Below are 16,844 nucleotides of genomic sequence, written 5' to 3'. Positions count from 1 at the left end.
CCCCTGGCCACAATAATTAGGTATGGGTTGAGAAGGTGACACTGGAGGTTCTCATTCTGCTTCTGGGGTTATGAGCCACAGGGGGCTCATTCTGCCTGCAGCCGCTTTCCCCAGTTGTTCAAAAGAACAGTCTGCAGACTGAGGCCAATATGCACCAAGATGTACAAGTAAGAGTCAGAGAGATAACTCTGGCTATATTTGTTGAGCTCCTGGATGCAGCCATACCTGAAGCCACAGAACTCATTCTTTCCTGTACCACAAACCAATAAATGTTCTGGGTGTTTGAGCTAGTTTTAGTGGATGTCTGTTCCTTTCATCCGTGACAGTCTTGACTAATTTAGGAATTATTACCTGGAAAGGAAAGAGTAATAAAAAAAAATCTTAAAAAAAAAACCTTAAAATGTGGAACCAACTAACGAAAGATGTGACAGACAGCCAGGGTTGCCACATACACGGACTATAAAGTGAATAGGGCACCTTAGGTTATGCAATGCACAACCTGTCTTGATGTATATGGGGCTTTGTAAAAGAGCTTTCCCCCAGAAATAGAGTTATGTGGAAGAAAACCAGCGGATTAAATTGTTGGCTGGCCAGGCGCAGTGGCTGACACTTGTAATCCCAGCACTTTGGGAGGCTGAGATGGGCGGATCACTGAGGTCAGGAGTTTGAGACCATCCTGGCCAACATGGTGAAACCCCATCTCTACTAAAAATACAAAAAGTAGCCGGGCATGGTGGCGGGCACCTGTAATCCCAGCCACTTGGGAGGCTGAGGCAGGAGAATCACTTGAACCCGGGAGGTGGAGATTGCAGTTAGCCGAGATCATGCCACTACACTCCAGCCTGGGCGACAGAGCGAGACTCCATCTCAAAAATAAATGAATAATAAATAAATAAATAGTTACCAATTTTTTCATGGAACTCTAACCATGTTTCTCCTAAGGACCAGAATATTGGAATATGGGGAAGCTTTCTTTCTTTTTTAGAGACAAGGTCTCATTGTGTCACCCAGGCTGGAGTGCAGTGGCACAATCATAGCTCACTGCAGCCTTGAACTCCTGGGTTCAAGCCAACCTCCCACCTCAACCTCTTGAGTAGCTGGGAGTACAGATGAGTAGCTGGGGACTCAGCCTCCTGAGTAGGTGGGACTACAGCCACCATGACTGGCTATTATTATTATTTTATTTGTAGAGATGGGACCTCACTATGTTGCCCTGGCTGGTCTCAAACTCCTGACTTCAGCGATCCTCCCAACTTGCTGGACTACAGGTATGAGCTACCATGCCTGGCCCGGGGCAGTTTTCATGCAATCTTCAACAAAGTCTTGCAAGAAAGACACAAGTTTCTGGAATGTGTTTCTTCTCAAAGCAGAGAATCATCTGCTTCATCTTGTGAGATCGTCAGAGCTGAATTTTCCGCTCCAGGCTAAAAGACGAGGCAGATGATGAGGTAGAAGATAAGACTGGGATTATGGGAGAACATCTGACACCCTAAACTACTGCCAAACGCTGAACATTCCTTGTCTACAAAGCTGACAATCACTCTCACTGGGAAGAGCCTATTAACTGAGCTAATCCACCTTCCAGATTGCAACCTGGGGCAGGACACAGATCTGTCCTTAGGAGACACAGTCAATTAAGGTTGGGCTCCAGCGCAGTGATCCTGGCTGGGTTTGGGGAATTAAATAACCTAGGGGTGGGCTCCTGAGCTGGGCAAACCAATCACCATATTGTTTTCCTCTGGGTACACTGATTGGTCCACAACTGGGTGAGTGATTCAAATGGGCCAATCAGCCTGTTCCTTAAATCCCAATATGGGGCCCGGTGCGGTGGCTCATGCTTGTAATCCCAGCACTTTGGGAGGCTGAGGCGGGCGGATCACTTGAGCTCAGGAGTTCAAGACCAGCCTGGCCAACATGGTGAAATCCCGTCTGTAATAAAAAATACAAAAATTAGCCGGGCATGGTGGTGCACGCCTGTAGTCCCAGCTACTTGGGAGGCTGATGCAGGAGAATTGCTTGAACTCAGGAGGCGGAGGTTGCAGTGAGCCGAGATTGCATCACTGCACTCCAGCTTGGGTGACAGATGTCTCAAAAAAAAAAAAAAAAAAAATTCAATAGAGGGAGCGTGGTGGAAAGCCCCGCCCTTCTCTGGGGGCTCTAATCATAATGATTGGAAAATACTACCAGCATCTTCCTTTGCTGTTGCTTGGAGGGACACAGGACTGAGAGATGGCCAGGGGGACAGAGTCCTGATGCAAAATGGCTGATATTAGACCCAATTCCAAACTCAGACCTTCTTGTTTCTGTGTGTGCGTGTGTGTGTGTGTGTGTGTGTGTGTGTGTGTTATTGTTGAGACAGGAACTTGCTCAGTTGCCGAGGCTGGAGTGGAGTGATAATACCTCACTGCACACTCAATCTTCTTGGCTCAAACAATCCTCCCACCTCAGCCTCCCAAGTAGCTGAGACTACAGGTGCACACCACCATGCCCAGCTAATTTTCTAAGTTATTTTTAGTGGAGATGAGATCTCGCTATGTTGCCCAGACTGGGCTTGAACTTGTGAGTTCAAGTGATCTTCCCGCCCCAGCCTCCCAAAGTGTTGGGATTGCAGGCATGAGCCACCACGTCTGGCCTGTCTTTTTCTAAATCAATAAAATTCCTTTTTTTTCCTTGAGCCAGATGGAGCTTGGTTTCTGTCACTTGCAACAAAATGACATAAGACATTAACACATTTAGTCACCATTCATTGAGCTGCAGCCAAGTGCCAGGCCCTCTTCTGAGCATGGTACATGCACCTTTTATTTAATTCCTGTAACCACTCTATGAAACGGGAACTATTGGCATTCCCATTTTACAGGTAAGGAAAGTGAGGGTCAGGGTGTATTCTTGCCTAAGGACAGAAAGGCAGGTCTGAATTCTGCTGCTGGGTGATGCTTACCACTGAGAAAGTTGTTTTCCTTTAAAAATTAATCTTGGTGGCTGGGCACGGTGGCTCATGCCTGTAATCCCAGCACTTTGAGAGGCCAAGGCAGGCAGATCACGAGGTCAGGAGTTGAAGACCAGCTGAGCAACATGGTGAAACCCCGTCTCTACTAAAAATACAAAAATTAGCCAGGCATGGTGGCGGGGACCTGTAATCCCAGCTATTTGGGAGGCTGAGGCAGGAGAATTGCTTGAACCCAGGAGGTGGAGGTTGCAGTGAGCTGAGATTGCACCATTGCTTTCCAGGCTGGGTGACAAGAGCGAGACTCCGTTTCAAAAAAAAAAAAAATCTTGGTTTCTCACATTCAATTCTATATTTTTTGTCTTAATCCCTAGGCTTTTGGGGGAAGGAAGGGAGTGAGTGGAATATAGGAGGGTTAGTCATAAATCCATAAAATACATCCAGAATAATCCTGATGTAGTGTCTTTCCCCAAGGATTAAACATCTCCAGTACAGTTTCCATTCTTCCCTGGCAAGCCATCCTAGGGCTGGTCATTTTCATTGTTAGAAAATGCTTCAAGTTGTGCTGAAATCCAGCTCTTTTTTAACTGCTATGGACTGTTTTCATCTAATGCCTAAGTCTGTTTTAAGCCATTCCTGGGATGAGGCAGGAAGATAATCCTGCAACTAGAGCTACATGGAACTTAAGACCAAATAAATATTCTGAGCTTCCCAGCAGGCAAGGCAAAAAGGGAAAGCTTTTCTGTTCTAGTAGTCTGGTCACTAGGCAGACCAGCTTCATCAGAAGAGGATGAGTTTATCGAAGTGGTTTCCAACCAGGGCAATTCTCTCCCATCTGGAAGATATATGGCAATATTTGGGACATTTTGTTACAAGTGGGAGGGAGAGGTTCTACTGGCATTTAGTGGGTAGAGGACAAGGATGGCACTAAATATCCTACAATGCACAGGAGAGCCTCCAATAAAGAATGATCTGATCTAAGACATCAATAAATGACAAGCCCTGGTTTATCCTGAAGTAACTCAGAAGAGCATGATGCCAAATATCTTTAGAGGACGTATTCTACAGCTGGCGGATTCTTGCATGGTCAATGTGGATACCACGTGTGGCCAAAAGGGTCATCTTGTCCCTACAGGATGCAAATCTGGATTCCCTCCTGCCATTCCTGCAGAAATGACAACCTGGCCTAGAAGAACTGATGCCAACCAGGAAAGGGCTCCTGGGCAGGGTTGAGATTGGCTCAACCTCATGATTTATTGGATTGGGGTCCTTGGTCTTTGGAGGTTTGATTCTTGGTTCAGGAAAGCCGTGTTCACTCCTTGAAACTGGACGTTCAACAGCTACAGAGGCAGGCCCCAGGCATGGTCACTAAAGCCCACCTTACCCAAGACAGACCTTATCCCAGACAGACCTTTCTCCTCACCACACCCTGAACCTTAAAGGTCAGGTGCTGTCCAAGGTACTGGTCCTTGCTAAGCCCTGTCACTCACTTGCTGCAGAGCCCCATCACATCCTCCTCCTTTTGACCCTTTACATTTTGTCCCTGGCTGAACACTTACCCCCTTGGACCTCGTAATATCTTGATGGCTTTTTTCAATTTGCCCCAGACTCTGCTCTGACCTGGGGACCAGTTGCCCAGACAGCCAGTGTCCCATTTGGTCTCTAGTCTCTGTCCATGATGGAAAAAAACTTGCAGAGTTATTCTCAGCTGTGTCCACTCCTCCATGTCCTCTATGGGCCACATCCAGTGTCCCCACCATTGAAAGCTTTTTCCCCACACCCTGGCTTTCCCCACTTTCATCCTCAGAAGGGAAGCTTCCCCTCCACGACCCCAGCCCCATGCACTGAAAAGCGTGTACATTTCTCATGTATAACAGTCTCATGGGAGAATTGCTACTTATCCCCATTTCATAGATGAGCAAATTGAGGCTCATAGGGGTTAAGTGACTTGTCCAAACTACTATCCAGGACGTGGAGGAGTCGGGGTTTGGACTATGCCCATCCAGCACCCCCGCCCTTCCCCGGCCCCAGGGATCTGTGTTCTGAAGTACACACGCCAGTATCTCTGTTAAGCACTATAACTTTATTCTTTTTTTGAGACAGAGTTTTTGCTCTGTTGCCCTGACTGGAGTGTAGTGGTGCAATCGTATAGCTCACTGCAGCATTAAATTTCTGGGCTTAAGTGATCCTCCCACCTCAGCCTCCTGAGTAACTTGGACTACAAGCACGTACCACCATGCCTGGCTTTCTAAAATTTTTATTTATTTATTTATTTATTTTTTGAGATGTAGTCTCGATCTGTCGCCCAGGCTGGGGCTCAGTGGTATGATCTCGGCTCACTGCAACCTCCGCCTCCCAGGTTCAAGTGATTCCCGTGCTTCAGCCTCCCGAGTAGCTAGGATTACAGACATGTGCCACCACGTCCGGCTAATTTTTGTATTTTAGTAGAGACAGGCTTTCACCATGTTAGCCAGGTTGGTCTCGAACTCCTGATCTCAGGTGATCTGCTTGCCTGGGCCTCCCAAAGTGCAGGGATTACAGGTGTGAGCCACTGCGCCTGGCCAATTATCTTATTTTTTGTAGAAACAGGATCTCCCTATGTTGCCCAGGCTGATCTCAAACTCCTGGGCTCAAGCAATCCTCCCATCTCAGCCTCCCAAAATGCTGGGGTTACAGGTGTGAGCCACCGCGCCCAGCCTTGACTCCATACTTTTCATGGCAACGCAGCAGCAATGGAGTCATCCTTTCCCGTGCAGTCCCTTCCTCCAGCCCCCACCCACCCAAGCATCCTCTGGACTGGCTGACTGATGGGAAGGAGTGGAATGTTGCCAAGACGGCATTTATTGCTGGCTGGGGCACTGGTACATAGGGGGCTGGGGGAGCCGAGGGTCTATCTTCTCCCTGCAGCCGCGCTGGTGAGGCGTGCCCAGGGGCACGAAGCCCTCCTGAGGATTTTTCAGTCTCAGGGCTGCTGGGCCCTGGTACTTGAAAGGAAACTCGTCCTTGTATTGGGTTGAGAAGAAGCGCAGTCCACCCAGAGGGGGCTCCATGTGGCTGTACTTGCACTGTGGAGACAGGGAGGACAGCCTGGCAGGCCAGCCTGGGAGGTAGCCAATCCACCCTGTCCACCCCAGGATCTCCAGGCCTGATGAGTCAGGGGGCAGGGCCAGGCAGGCAGGCTAGCTGGTCGGGGCGGAGCCAATGTCTGACCAAGGAGGATGGTTAAGACTGGGTAAGAGAGGATAGGGAAGGGGGCGAGGCTATGGCCAGAAGGGTGGAGTTATGCAGGGGCGGGGCTTGGCCACGAAGGGGCAGGATTGTCCAGGGGCGGAGTTGGGGTTCTGGTCAATTTGGGGTGGGATTTAGCCCTTCAGGAGGTGAAGCCTGGGGTAGAGTGGGGCCGCTTAGGGGCAGAGCCAGAGCATCAAAGGCTGGGGAGGTTGAACCCCGGGGAGAGGTGGGCAAAAAGGGCCCCAGGCTGGGCTGAATGAGGAGCTGGATAAGAAGATGGAGAGAAACCAGGGGTGTCCCTGGAAGGACTCCAGGGCTGGGGTGATCCTGGGTGGCTCTGAATTAACCCCTCGTCTTGGGTATAACAGTGGTGGTGGTACAAAGATGCCTCTGAGCTAATCTTGACACGATCCTGAGGGGTGAGCTAGAGATGACCTCAATTTTTTTTTCCTTTTTTTGAGGCAGAGTCTTGCTCTGTTGCCCAGCCCGGAGTGCAATGGTGCGATCCTGGCTCACTGAAACCTCTGCCTCCCCGGTTCAAGCAATTCTGTCTCAGCCTCCCCAGTAGCTGGGATTACAGGCATGCGCCACCATGCCTGGCTAATTTTTGTATTTTTAGTAGAGATGGGGTTTCACCATGTTGGCCCAGCTGGTCTCGAACTCCTGACTTCAGGTGATCCACCTGCTTCGGCCTCCCAAAGCGCTGGGATTACAGGCGTGAACCACTACACCCAGCCAAGCTAGGGATGATCTTGAGGCTGAAGGGATATTAAGATGCCCCCGAGCCTGGGTGATCACTAACTCTAAGGCTGGGTGACAGCATAGTCGTCCTGAGATAACTCTACACCCATGTGGGGGTTGCCTAATGATGGGTGGCTCCCCTCCCCCTCCCTTACCCGCTGTAGCATCTCTTCAGTCACCGGGGCCGGAGCTGTTCTGTGTGGCTTCAGCATCTTCTGGTTCATGGTTAAAAAATCGAATTCTGGAGATTCAGGTTGGGGAGGCTGAGTGAGGGCTGTGGGCCGAGGCGGTCCTGAGGGTGTGGTGAAGTTCAAGGGAAGGGTTCAAGAGCCAAGCCCAGGCCAACGCTGAAGTTGACCAGAGGAGAAGAAAGGATTAGGAGAGGGGGGGAGGGAGGAGCCAAAGAAGGAGGGAGGAGCCAGAGGAAGGGGGAGGAGCTGGGGAAGAGGAAGGAGCTGGGGAAGAGGGAGGAGCTGGGGAAGAGGGAGGAGCTGGGAAACAGGAAGGAGCTGGGGAAGAGGGAGGAGGGAGGAGAGGAGGGAGGAGCCAGGGGAGGAGGGAGGAGCTAGGGAAGAAGGAGGAACTGGGAAAGAGGGAGGAGCTGGGACAAAGGAAGGAGCCGGGGGAGGTAGGAGCCAGAGAAAGGGGGAGGAGCTTGGGAAGAGGGAGGAGCTGGAGGAGGAGAGAGGAGCTAGGGGAGGAGCCCAGAGCTAGGGCAAAGGGCTAAGAAGGTCAGGGGCGGGGCCAGGCCAGATGAGTCTGTGGGCAGGGCCAGGCAGGGCAGGCTAGCGGGTCAGGGGCGGAGCCAGAGTCTGACAATGGAGGAGGAGCTAAGACTAGATAAGAGAGGATGGAGAAGGGGCATGGCCGTGTCCAGAAGGATGGAGTTATGAAGGGGAGAGGCATGGCCATGAAGGGGCGGGATTATCCAGGGGCAGAGTTGGGGTTCTGGTCAATTGGGGGTGGGATTTTGCCTTTCAGGGGGTGAAGCCGGGGGGAGGGGAGGGCTGGTTAGGGGCGGGGCCAGAGCAGTGGCAGGGGCGAGGCTTCCAGGGCTGGGCTTCCCGGGGCGGGGCTCCATGGGGCGGGGCTTCCCGGGAGCGCTCACCGCCCGTGCCCCGCGGCAGGTTGCTCTGCTGCAAGTGGAGGTTGGGCGCTTTCTGCACCTGCCTCCACTCTGAGGGGCAGTAGTCTGAGCCCATGGTGGTCTTGAAGAAGCGTCTGAGTAGCTTTGGCTCCCCTAGGGTCACATGACTCTGCAATTTCTCATGAGGCACGTGGCGGCTGGGTGGCTGGGTCGGGGGTGGCGGCTGTAGGACCACATGGCATTTGAAAGCTCCGGCGTCCGAGGGGTCCCCGGGCCTGGGGGGGGGAGGGAGGAGGTGGGCTCTGTGTGACCTTGGACAGATCCCTCACCCCTTCTGGGCCCCACTTGGTAGCACTGGGAGTTGGTACTCTTATCTCATTTTACAGAAGGAGCCACCGAGGAGGATCGGAGTGGTTAAGTGACTCGCCCTAGATCACTCAAGTGCATCCAGGAGATTCCTGCATACATATCAAGCTCACTCCCACTTTGGGACTTCTGCACCTGCTATTTGCTCTGTCTGGGAAGCCCTTTTCCCTGCCGCCTTTTCGCTCTTCCTGCTCACCTGGCCGTAGAAGTACTGCATGAAGGTGTCCAGACTGCCGGGGCCGGGGCACCAATTTCCTTTCAGGATGTGCGACTCCGGAGTCTGATCGTGGTGAAGAACAAAAGGCTCTGCCAGAAACGGAACAGGTGCAGAGCTGCCCTGGGAGGCAGCGGTGGGAGGCGGGGCGGGGCGGGCCTCAGGCTCTCACCTGGCTCCCTGGCATAGAAGTGCTCGGCCGTGGTGGTCCTGTCGCGGAAGAGGCCGTCACCAGGACGGATATTTACATAGTGGATGTGGGCTGCGGCCTGGGCCTTGTCATACCTGCACGTAGTGTATTATTCCATGAAGAATAAGGTAAAGTGGGCTGGGCACGGTGGCTCACCCCTGTAATCTCAGCACTTTGGGAGGCTGAGGTGGGTGGATCACCTGAGGTCAGGCTTTTGAGACCAGCCTGGCAAAAATGGTGAAACCCCATCTCTACTAAAAATACAAAAATTAGCTAGGCATGGTGGCACATGCCTGTAATTCCAGCTACTCCAGAGGCTGAGGCAGGAGAATCGCTTGAACCCGGGAGGCGGAGGTTGCAGTGAGCTGAGATCGTGCCACTGCACTCAAGCCGGGGCAACAGAGCGAGACTACGTCTCAAAAAAAAAAAGAAGAAGGTAAAGTGGATCCATCTGGGGCCTTGCAACCCCCAGAAAGAGGGAGGGGAGCAGGGTTACCTAATGACCAAGCTGCGGGGCTCTGATAATGGGAGATCTGGCACAATAGTGCACCTTGGCTACCAGTGACAGAGACCTCAAAGGCAGAGTATTGGCCCTAAAGCCCTAAGGGGCAAATACCACATGCTACTGAAAGCCAATTGTCCCATCTGGGTGGGAAGGCAGTGCCCTCTCGTCCCCCACTTTTTTTTTTTTTTTTTTTGAGATAGAGTCTTGCTCTGTCGAATAGGCTGGAGTACAGTGGCGCAGTCTTGGCTCACTGCAGCCTCCGCCTCCCAGGTTCAAGCGATTCTCCTGCCTCAGCCTCTGGAGTAGCTGGGATTGCAGGCACCCACCACCACACCCAGCTAATTGTTGTATTTTTAGTAGAGACGGGGTTTCACCATATCGGCCAGGCTGGTCTCAAGCTCCTGACCTCATGATCTGCCTGCCTCAGCCTCCCAAAGTGCTGGGATTACAGGAACGAGCCACCGCGCCCGGCAGTGGCCCCTTTATACCTATCTTCAGGCAGACCCTGGGGCCTGTAGGCCTCTTTCTGCTCCGAACACGTTGATCCATAGCTGATCTTGCAGTCTCCCAGCTCCACTCTGGAGGAGGCCTGTGGGCAGACAGGGATAGGAAGGCCCAAACCACCCAGCCTCCAATTTTGCCCCCGCCTGCAGCCCCAACACAGCCTCAATTTACCCTCTTACACATCAAGGCAGGTGGGCCTGGCAGGGCCTGGAACTGTCTTTGGTAGGAAGTCCCATCTTGTCTCGTGTAGTCCCACTTGAGGGTGTTGGGGCCCCCTTAGGATAGGCAAGAGGGGAAAGAGAGAGAGATTGAGATTCCCTGCCATCTCAAGCTCTCTGGAAGGAATTCTATTTCTTGCCTGGGAAGGGGAGCTGGGCCATTCTGAACAGTGTAGACTGAGAGCTGTCTGGCAAACACCAAAAGATAAAAATAAAAATAAAATAAATTATACTAAAAGCCAGGTGCAATGGCCCATGCCTGTAATCCCAGCTATTCAGGTGGCTGAAGTGCGAAGATGGGCTTGAGCCCAGGAGCTGGAGACCAGCCTGGGCAACACAGTAAGACCCTCATCTCTAAAAAATAATGAAAAATTTAAAAATACAGCCAGGTGCGGTGGCTCACGCCTGTAATCCTAGCACTTTGAGAGGCCAAGGCAGGTGGATCACCTGAGGTCAGGAGTTCAAGACCAGCCTGATCAATATAGTGAAACCCCATCCCTACCAAAAATATAAAAATTAGCCGGGTGCGTTGGCATGTGCCTGTAGTCCCAGCTACTCAGGAGACTGAGACAGGAAAATAATTTGAACCTGGGAGGTGGAGATTGCAGTGAGCCGAGATCATGCCACTGCACTCCAGCCAGGGCCACAGAGTGAGATTCTGTCTCAAAAACACACACACACAATAAAACAAAAAACACCCAATAATATCTACTAAGGACTATATTGAGCCACGCATAGGTTAAGTGCATTGCATCTTCTTCCAGGACTGGGTATCTCTCTCTCCCTCTCTCTCTCTTTTTTTTTTGGAGATGGAGTCTCGCTCTGTGGCCCATGCTGGAGTGCAGTGGCACAATCTCGACTCACTGCAACCTCCTCTTCCCAGGTTTAAGCAATTCTCCTGCCTCAGCCTCCCAAGTAGCTGGGATTACAGGAACGCACCACCAGGTCAGGCTAATTTTTGTATTTTTAGTAGAGATGGGGTTTCACCACATTGGCCAGGCTGGTCTCCAACTCCTGGCCTCAAGTGATCCACCTGCCTCAGCCTCCCAAAGTGCTGGGATCACAGGCATGAGCCATTGCACCCGGCAGCACCTTCTTCTTGGACCTGGTATCATTTCTCTTATGTTACAGCTTCCTTGAGGCTCAGAGAGGCTAAGCAACTTGCCAGAAATCACAGAAACTAGAAATCACAACTAAATGTCAAATCCCTGAGCCCATCTTAGGGGCCTCTGACCAGTAATGTTCACCTGAAGGGTCCCTACAGTCACAAAATTAGAAAATCACATGCATGCTGGCTACTCTTTGTTAAGTGCTCTCTGCACCAGACACACCATACACATTCAGCTTTACCAGCTCCTGTGAACTGGGCCCTGTGATTGCACCCATTTTGTAGATTGGGAAACTGAGGCTTGGAGAGGTTAACTCCCTCAGACTCACACAGCTACTAAGGTGGTAAGGCTGGGGGGTGTGGGGAGGAGGGTGTACAGCTGGGGAACTTAACTGATTTGTCTGACCCCAAACTGGCATTCATGACTTCTGCCAACCATGCACCACTCTGGACAGATTCAGAGGATATGTCCACCCTCCTGATGCTGAAACTGATGCTCAAGGTGGTTCCAGGGTTTCTGAGGCTTGGTGTAATTGACATTTGGGGCTGGCTGGGAGGATACTTGGCAGCATCTCTGGCCTCTACCCGCTGTCTGCTGGTAGCACCTCTGCCCGTCTTTTTAAATTTTTATTTTGTAAGGGCTGGGCTCAGTGGCTCATGCCTGTAATCCCAGCACTTTGGGAGGTCGAGGCGGGTGGATTGCTTGAGCCCAGGAGTTCAAGACCCGCCAGGGCAACATAGTAAGACTGCATCTCTACAAATAAGTACAAAAAATTAGCTGGGCCTGGTGACATGCGTGTCTGCAGTCCTAGCTGCCTGGCAGGCGGAGGTGGGAGGATCACTTGAGCTGGGCAGATCTAGTCTGTGTGAGCCGAGATCATGCCACTGCACTCCAGCCTGGGTGACAGAGAGAGACACTTTCTCAAAAAAATATATATACATATATATATAATAAAAATAATAAAATTTTTATTTTGTAGAGATGGGTCTCGCTATGTTGCCCAGGCTGGTCTCCAATTCTGGCCTCAAGAGATCCTCCTGCCTAGGCCTCCCACAGCACTGGGATTACAGGCGTAAGCCACCGCGGGTGGCCTCGCCACCCCCCAAGTCTTCCTCCCTCCTTCCCTCCCTTCCTCTCTCTGTCTGCTTTTCCTTCCTTCCTTCTCCTTCCTTCCTTCCTTCCTCTATCTCTTTCTTCTTTCTCTTCTTCCTTTCTTTCTTTCCTTTTTTTGAGACGGAGCCTTGCTCTGTCTCCCAGGTTGGAGTGCGGCGGCACAATCTCAGCTCACCACAACCTCTGCCCCCTGGGTTCAAGCGATTCTCCTGCCTCAGCCTCTCAAGTAGCTGGGATTACAGGCACCCTTCACCGCGCCCTACTAATTTTTGTATTTTAGTAGAGACGGGGTTCCTCCATATTGGCCAGGCTGGTCTTGAACTCTTGACCTCAAGCGATCCCCCCCGCCTCCGCCTCCCAAAGAGCTGAGGTTACAGGCTTGAGCCACCGCGCCCGGCCACCCCCCAAGTCCTGACCACCAAAAGCGTTTCCAGACATTGCCAAATGTTCCCTGGGGGAAGGGGAATGAAGAGTCCTTGCCCCTGTTCGAGAACCACAAGGTGAAGCAAATCGCCCACTCAGCCCAGGCGCGCGCTCACCGAGGTGGCAACTGGGCGCGCGAGGCTGCGGGAGCGCGTCGTGGGGTGGAAAGAGCGCCTGGTGCGTGGTGGGCGGGATGCGCAACTTGCCGCGGTCGCCAGGAGGCAGGGAGTCGCGGTCGAAGATGAGGCGCGCGCCGCGGATCCGCTCTCGGGTGCGCGCCGGCAGCTCGGGCCAGCCGTAGGCGGCGCGCGCGTTGGAGAGGCCGATCCCGGCTCGCGCGTCCTCGTGCAGGTGCAGGTTGCTGGCCTGCATGGCGAGCGTGCGTTCCCGCGCCTGCGCTTGCAGCAGCTCCCACGGCGGCGTGGACGGCGGCGGGAACGCGCGGCGCGCCTCCGACACGCCCTCTTCCCGGTCCCAGCGCGGGTCCATTGGGAAAAGCAGCGCGGGCGACGGCTGCAGGCTCGGCGGCTCCCGGGTGGCAGCCGGGTAGGCGAAGTCCCGGTGCGACGTGGTGCGCATGGTGCCTTCGTGCAGCCGCAGGTCAGGCCCCAGCGAGAAGTGCGAGGCCTTGAGGAAGTCCAGCCGGGACATCGGGCACGGGCGCGGGCACGGCAGGAGGGCGCCTGCGGCCATCGCGGGACACCAGCCACCTGCGAAAGGGTGGAGATGAGGGACTGAGCAAGTGCCCTTTGGGGCACTTGCTTTTGACTCCTGCTTTTGACTCCTTTCCGCTGCCTTTGACTCCTTTCTGTTCGCCAAGCACTGAGCTGGAGGCTGGGGACATCACGGGAAACTGGTACAGCTTCTGTGCCTTCCCCCAGAGACAGCAGAGATAGAAATAATCATTCATGGTCGGGCGCGGGGGCTCACGCCTGTAATCTCAGCACTTTGGGAGGCCGAGGCCGGTGGATCACCTGAGGTCAGGAGTTCGAGACCAGCCTGGCCAACGTGGTGACACCCCGTCTGTACTAAAAATAAAATAAAATAAAAAATTAGCCTCGAGTGGTGGTGGGCGCCTGTAGTCCCAGCTACTCGGGAGGCTGAGGCAGGAGAATCGCTTGAACCTGGGAGGCAGAGGTTGCAGTGAGCCGAGATTGTGCCATTGCACTCCAGCCTGGACGACAGAGCGAGACTCTGTCTCAAAAAAAAAAAAAAAAATCTTTCATGTGGTGCCTACTGTAGGCCGGGCACACAGTAGGCACCACATAAATGGATTATTTCTGTCCCTACTCTAGGCCTGGAGGCCAGGAGGGTGGGGAACTAACATTAGTTCACAAAATAGACCTAGATCCCTGCCTTTGTGGAATTGATAATGGGGCGGGAGATGACAGACAATAATAAAAAATATAACAACAAAAATTGAAGAGTAGGTTAGAAGGTAATAGCCGGGTACTGTGGCTCACACCTGTATCCAGGCACACAGAGAGGCCAGAGTGAGAGGACTGCTTGAGCCCAGGAGTTCAAGACCAGCCTGGGCAATATAGTGGGACCCCATCTCCACACACACACACACACACACACACACACACACACACACACACACAAATTAGACAAGTGTGGTGGGCTCAACGTCTTGGGCTCAAGCGGTCCTCTCACCTCAGTCTTCTGAGCATCTGGGACTATAGGTGTGTGCCACCATGCATGGCTAATTCTTTCTATTTTTTTTTTTAGAGACAGGGGTCTGGCTATTGCTCAGGCTGGTCTCAAACTCCCGGGCTCTAGCAATCCTTCTGCCTCAGCCTCCCAAAGTGCTGGAATTACAGGTGTGAGCCACCGTGCCTGGCCAAGGGTAGGTTTTAACCACTGCTTCACAAAAGACATTGAGGCTCAGGGAGGTGGTCATTTGCTTGAGATTTGAACCCAGGGCGACTCTGATTCTAGAACTTGGAGAATTAACCACTGCATTCTACTGTATGTCTGATACGAGAACCCTGTCTTCTCACCCTCAATCAGTTATCAAGGCCACGGTTTTCTCCTTCTTCCCCTCTGGGGGACCCATTTTTGTTCCTCTGCCTAACTGCAGCCCTGCACCCCAGCCACTGGCCATTTCTGTTTCTGCCACGCTTTTTCTCCCTTCCCTCCCCCTCCCCCTCCCCTTCCCCTCCCCCCTCCCCCTTCCCCTCCCCCCCTCCTCCGCTCCCTTCCCTTCCCTTCCTTCTCTTTCTTTCTTTCTTTCCTTTTCTTTTTGAGACAGAGTCTCACTCTGTCCCGCAGGCTGGAGTACAGTGGCACGATCTCAGCTCACTGCAACCTCCACCTCCTGGATTCAACTGACTCTCCTGCCTCAGCCTCCCAAGTAGCTGGGATAACAGGTGCCTGCCACCACGCCCAGCTAAGTTTTGTATTTTTGGTAGAGACGAGGTTTCACCACATTGGTCAGGCTGGTCTCGAACTCCTGACCTCAAGTGATCTGTCTGCCTTGGCCTCCCAAAGTGCCCCTGGGATTACAGGTGTGAGCCACTGTGCCCGGCCTGCCACGCACTTCTTACCAGTTTTCCCCGGCTCTGCAGTTGTCCTAGGTCCTGCCTATTCTCAATCTCTTCCTGTCTTCACACTTTCTGAGAGTTAGCTCTCTCCTCTGACCTTCAGCTTCAGACTCCAAGCCTCCCCCGACCCTCCGCCTCTGCTCAGTCACCTGGAACTTTCTTGCCTTCGCTTAGATCACAAGAGTCTCCCCTGCTCTCCTGTCTGTCTCCCTTGGAGACCAGCATTCCAAGTTCTCAGGCTCACCTCTTGCAGGAAGACCTCCCATATCACTTCAACCCACAAAACCTGCTTACCTCTACCTATTTAGAAAACATGGATCAGACGGGTGCAGTGGCTCAGGCCTATAATCCCAGCACTTTGGGAGGCTGAGGTGGGCCGATCGCCTGAGGTCGAGAGTTCAAGACCAGCCTGACCAACATGAAGAAACCCCATCTCTACTAAAAATACAAAATTAGTCAGGCGTGGTGGCGCATGCCTGTAATCCCAGCTACTCCAGAGGCTGAGGCAGGAGAATAGCTTGAACCCGGGAGGCGGAAGTTGTGGCGAGCCGAGATTACGCCATTGTACTCCAGCCTGGGCAACAAGAGCGAAACTCCGTCTCAAAAAAAAAAAAAAAGAAAAAAATACAAAAATTAGCTGGGCATGGTGGCATGCACCTGTAATCCCAGCTACTCAGAAGGCTGAGGCGGGAAAACCGCTTGAACTGGGTGGCAGAGGTTGCAGTGATCCGAGACCACGCCACTGCACTCCAGCCTGGGTGACAGAGCGAGTCCCCATCACAAAAATAGAAAGAAAGCATGGATGAAGGGGTGTGTGTGTATGTGTGTCTGTGTGTGTTTTAATGAAACCACAGTTTTTCAGTGTGTAAGTCTGTTGCTTTTTTTTTTTTTCTCAGCTCATTGCAACCTCTGCCTCCCGGATTCAAGCGATTCTCCCACCTCAGCCTCCAGAGTAGCTGGGACTATAGGTGTCCTCCACCACGCCTGGCCAATTTTTGTATTTTTAGTAGAGACGGGGTTTCGCCATGTTGGCCAACCTGGTCTCGAACTCCTAGCCTCAGGTGATCCACCTGCCTCGGCCTCCCAAAATGCTGGGATTACAGGCATGAGCCACCGCGCCTGGCTGAGTTTGCTGCTTTTTGAATCATTTGCCACCTGCAATAGTTGAGAGTTGAATATGACCTCCAAAATGGGTCATCAGAGAATCCAACAACTGAGACTACTAGCCAGGTAATCTTGGAATAAGTAATTAAGCTCCCATGAGCCTCAGTTTTCACCTCTGTACATCAGGGACAAGGACAGTGTACCTACCTCAAGGGATGGCGTGTGAATCAATGAGTCTTAGAAAATACACTTAGCTACAGACTAGATCTTTGGATCTCCCTCTGTCTTTGGTCTCTCAGAGGACCCTCATGTTCCTTCCCAGACTGCATCCAAGGGTGGTCCAGCCCTGCCCATTGTGACCCCAAGAGCTTCCTTTGTGTAATGATACTGTCACAATGACCACTCAGCACCTCTAGGGGCAGCCGGCAGGAAAATTACCAGGCAGGCTTGGTGCAAATACGGCTGCCTCCTTAGAGCTCCAGGAACCCAGGCAAGTAATTGACTTCTTGGAGCCTCTGGGGTTTTGTTCAGTTGGTTTTGTTTTTGAGG

The 16,844-nt window shown here is 52.5% G+C and overlaps 1 protein-coding gene across 6 annotated transcripts; it reads right to left on the bottom strand.

Moving 5' to 3' along the window:
* Positions 1-5,733: 5,733 nt before the first annotated feature.
* Positions 5,734-16,771, bottom strand: SAXO5 (stabilizer of axonemal microtubules 5). 6 transcript variants are annotated; one of them, XM_054465672.2, is made up of 9 exons: positions 16,503-16,771; positions 12,762-13,355; positions 9,954-10,057; positions 9,767-9,867; positions 8,756-8,868; positions 8,566-8,675; positions 8,025-8,226; positions 7,072-7,157; positions 5,734-6,009 (listed from the first exon to the last, which is right to left on the bottom strand). In XM_054465672.2, exons 2-9 carry the CDS (start codon positions 13,336-13,338, stop codon positions 5,785-5,787), a joined length of 1,518 nt encoding a protein of 505 aa, XP_054321647.2. In that variant the 5' UTR covers positions 13,339-13,355; positions 16,503-16,771; the 3' UTR covers positions 5,734-5,784. The 6 variants fall into 6 exon arrangements, with proteins under 6 accessions (XP_054321647.2, XP_054321643.2, XP_054321644.2 ...); XM_054465668.2 differs by having other exon boundaries at positions 7,072-7,208; positions 16,503-16,643; XM_054465669.2 differs by lacking the exon at positions 16,503-16,771 and adding an exon at positions 15,195-15,370 and having other exon boundaries at positions 7,072-7,208.
* Positions 16,772-16,844: the final 73 nt, after the last annotated feature.

This window comes from Pongo pygmaeus, chromosome 20, assembly GCF_028885625.2.
Source record: "Pongo pygmaeus isolate AG05252 chromosome 20, NHGRI_mPonPyg2-v2.0_pri, whole genome shotgun sequence".
Taxonomy (NCBI): Eukaryota; Metazoa; Chordata; class Mammalia; order Primates; family Hominidae; genus Pongo; species Pongo pygmaeus.
Note: the sequence above shows the minus strand (reverse complement) of the source record. Positions and strands in the feature narration are given on the sequence as shown.

Excerpts from the sequence above, each read along its gene's own strand:
- SAXO5 (XM_054465668.2), bottom strand. The coding sequence starts at position 13,338 with ATGGCCGCAGGCGCCCTCCTGCCGTGCCCGCGCCCGTGCCCGATGTCC. Across the intron at positions 8,676-8,755 it reads CTTCTATGCCAGGGAGCCAG|AGCCTTTTGTTCTTCACCAC; the intron begins GTGAGAGCCTGA and ends CGTTTCTGGCAG. Across the intron at positions 6,010-7,071 it reads CTGAAGAGATGCTACAGCGG|TGCAAGTACAGCCACATGGA; the intron begins GTAAGGGAGGGG and ends CTGTCTCCACAG.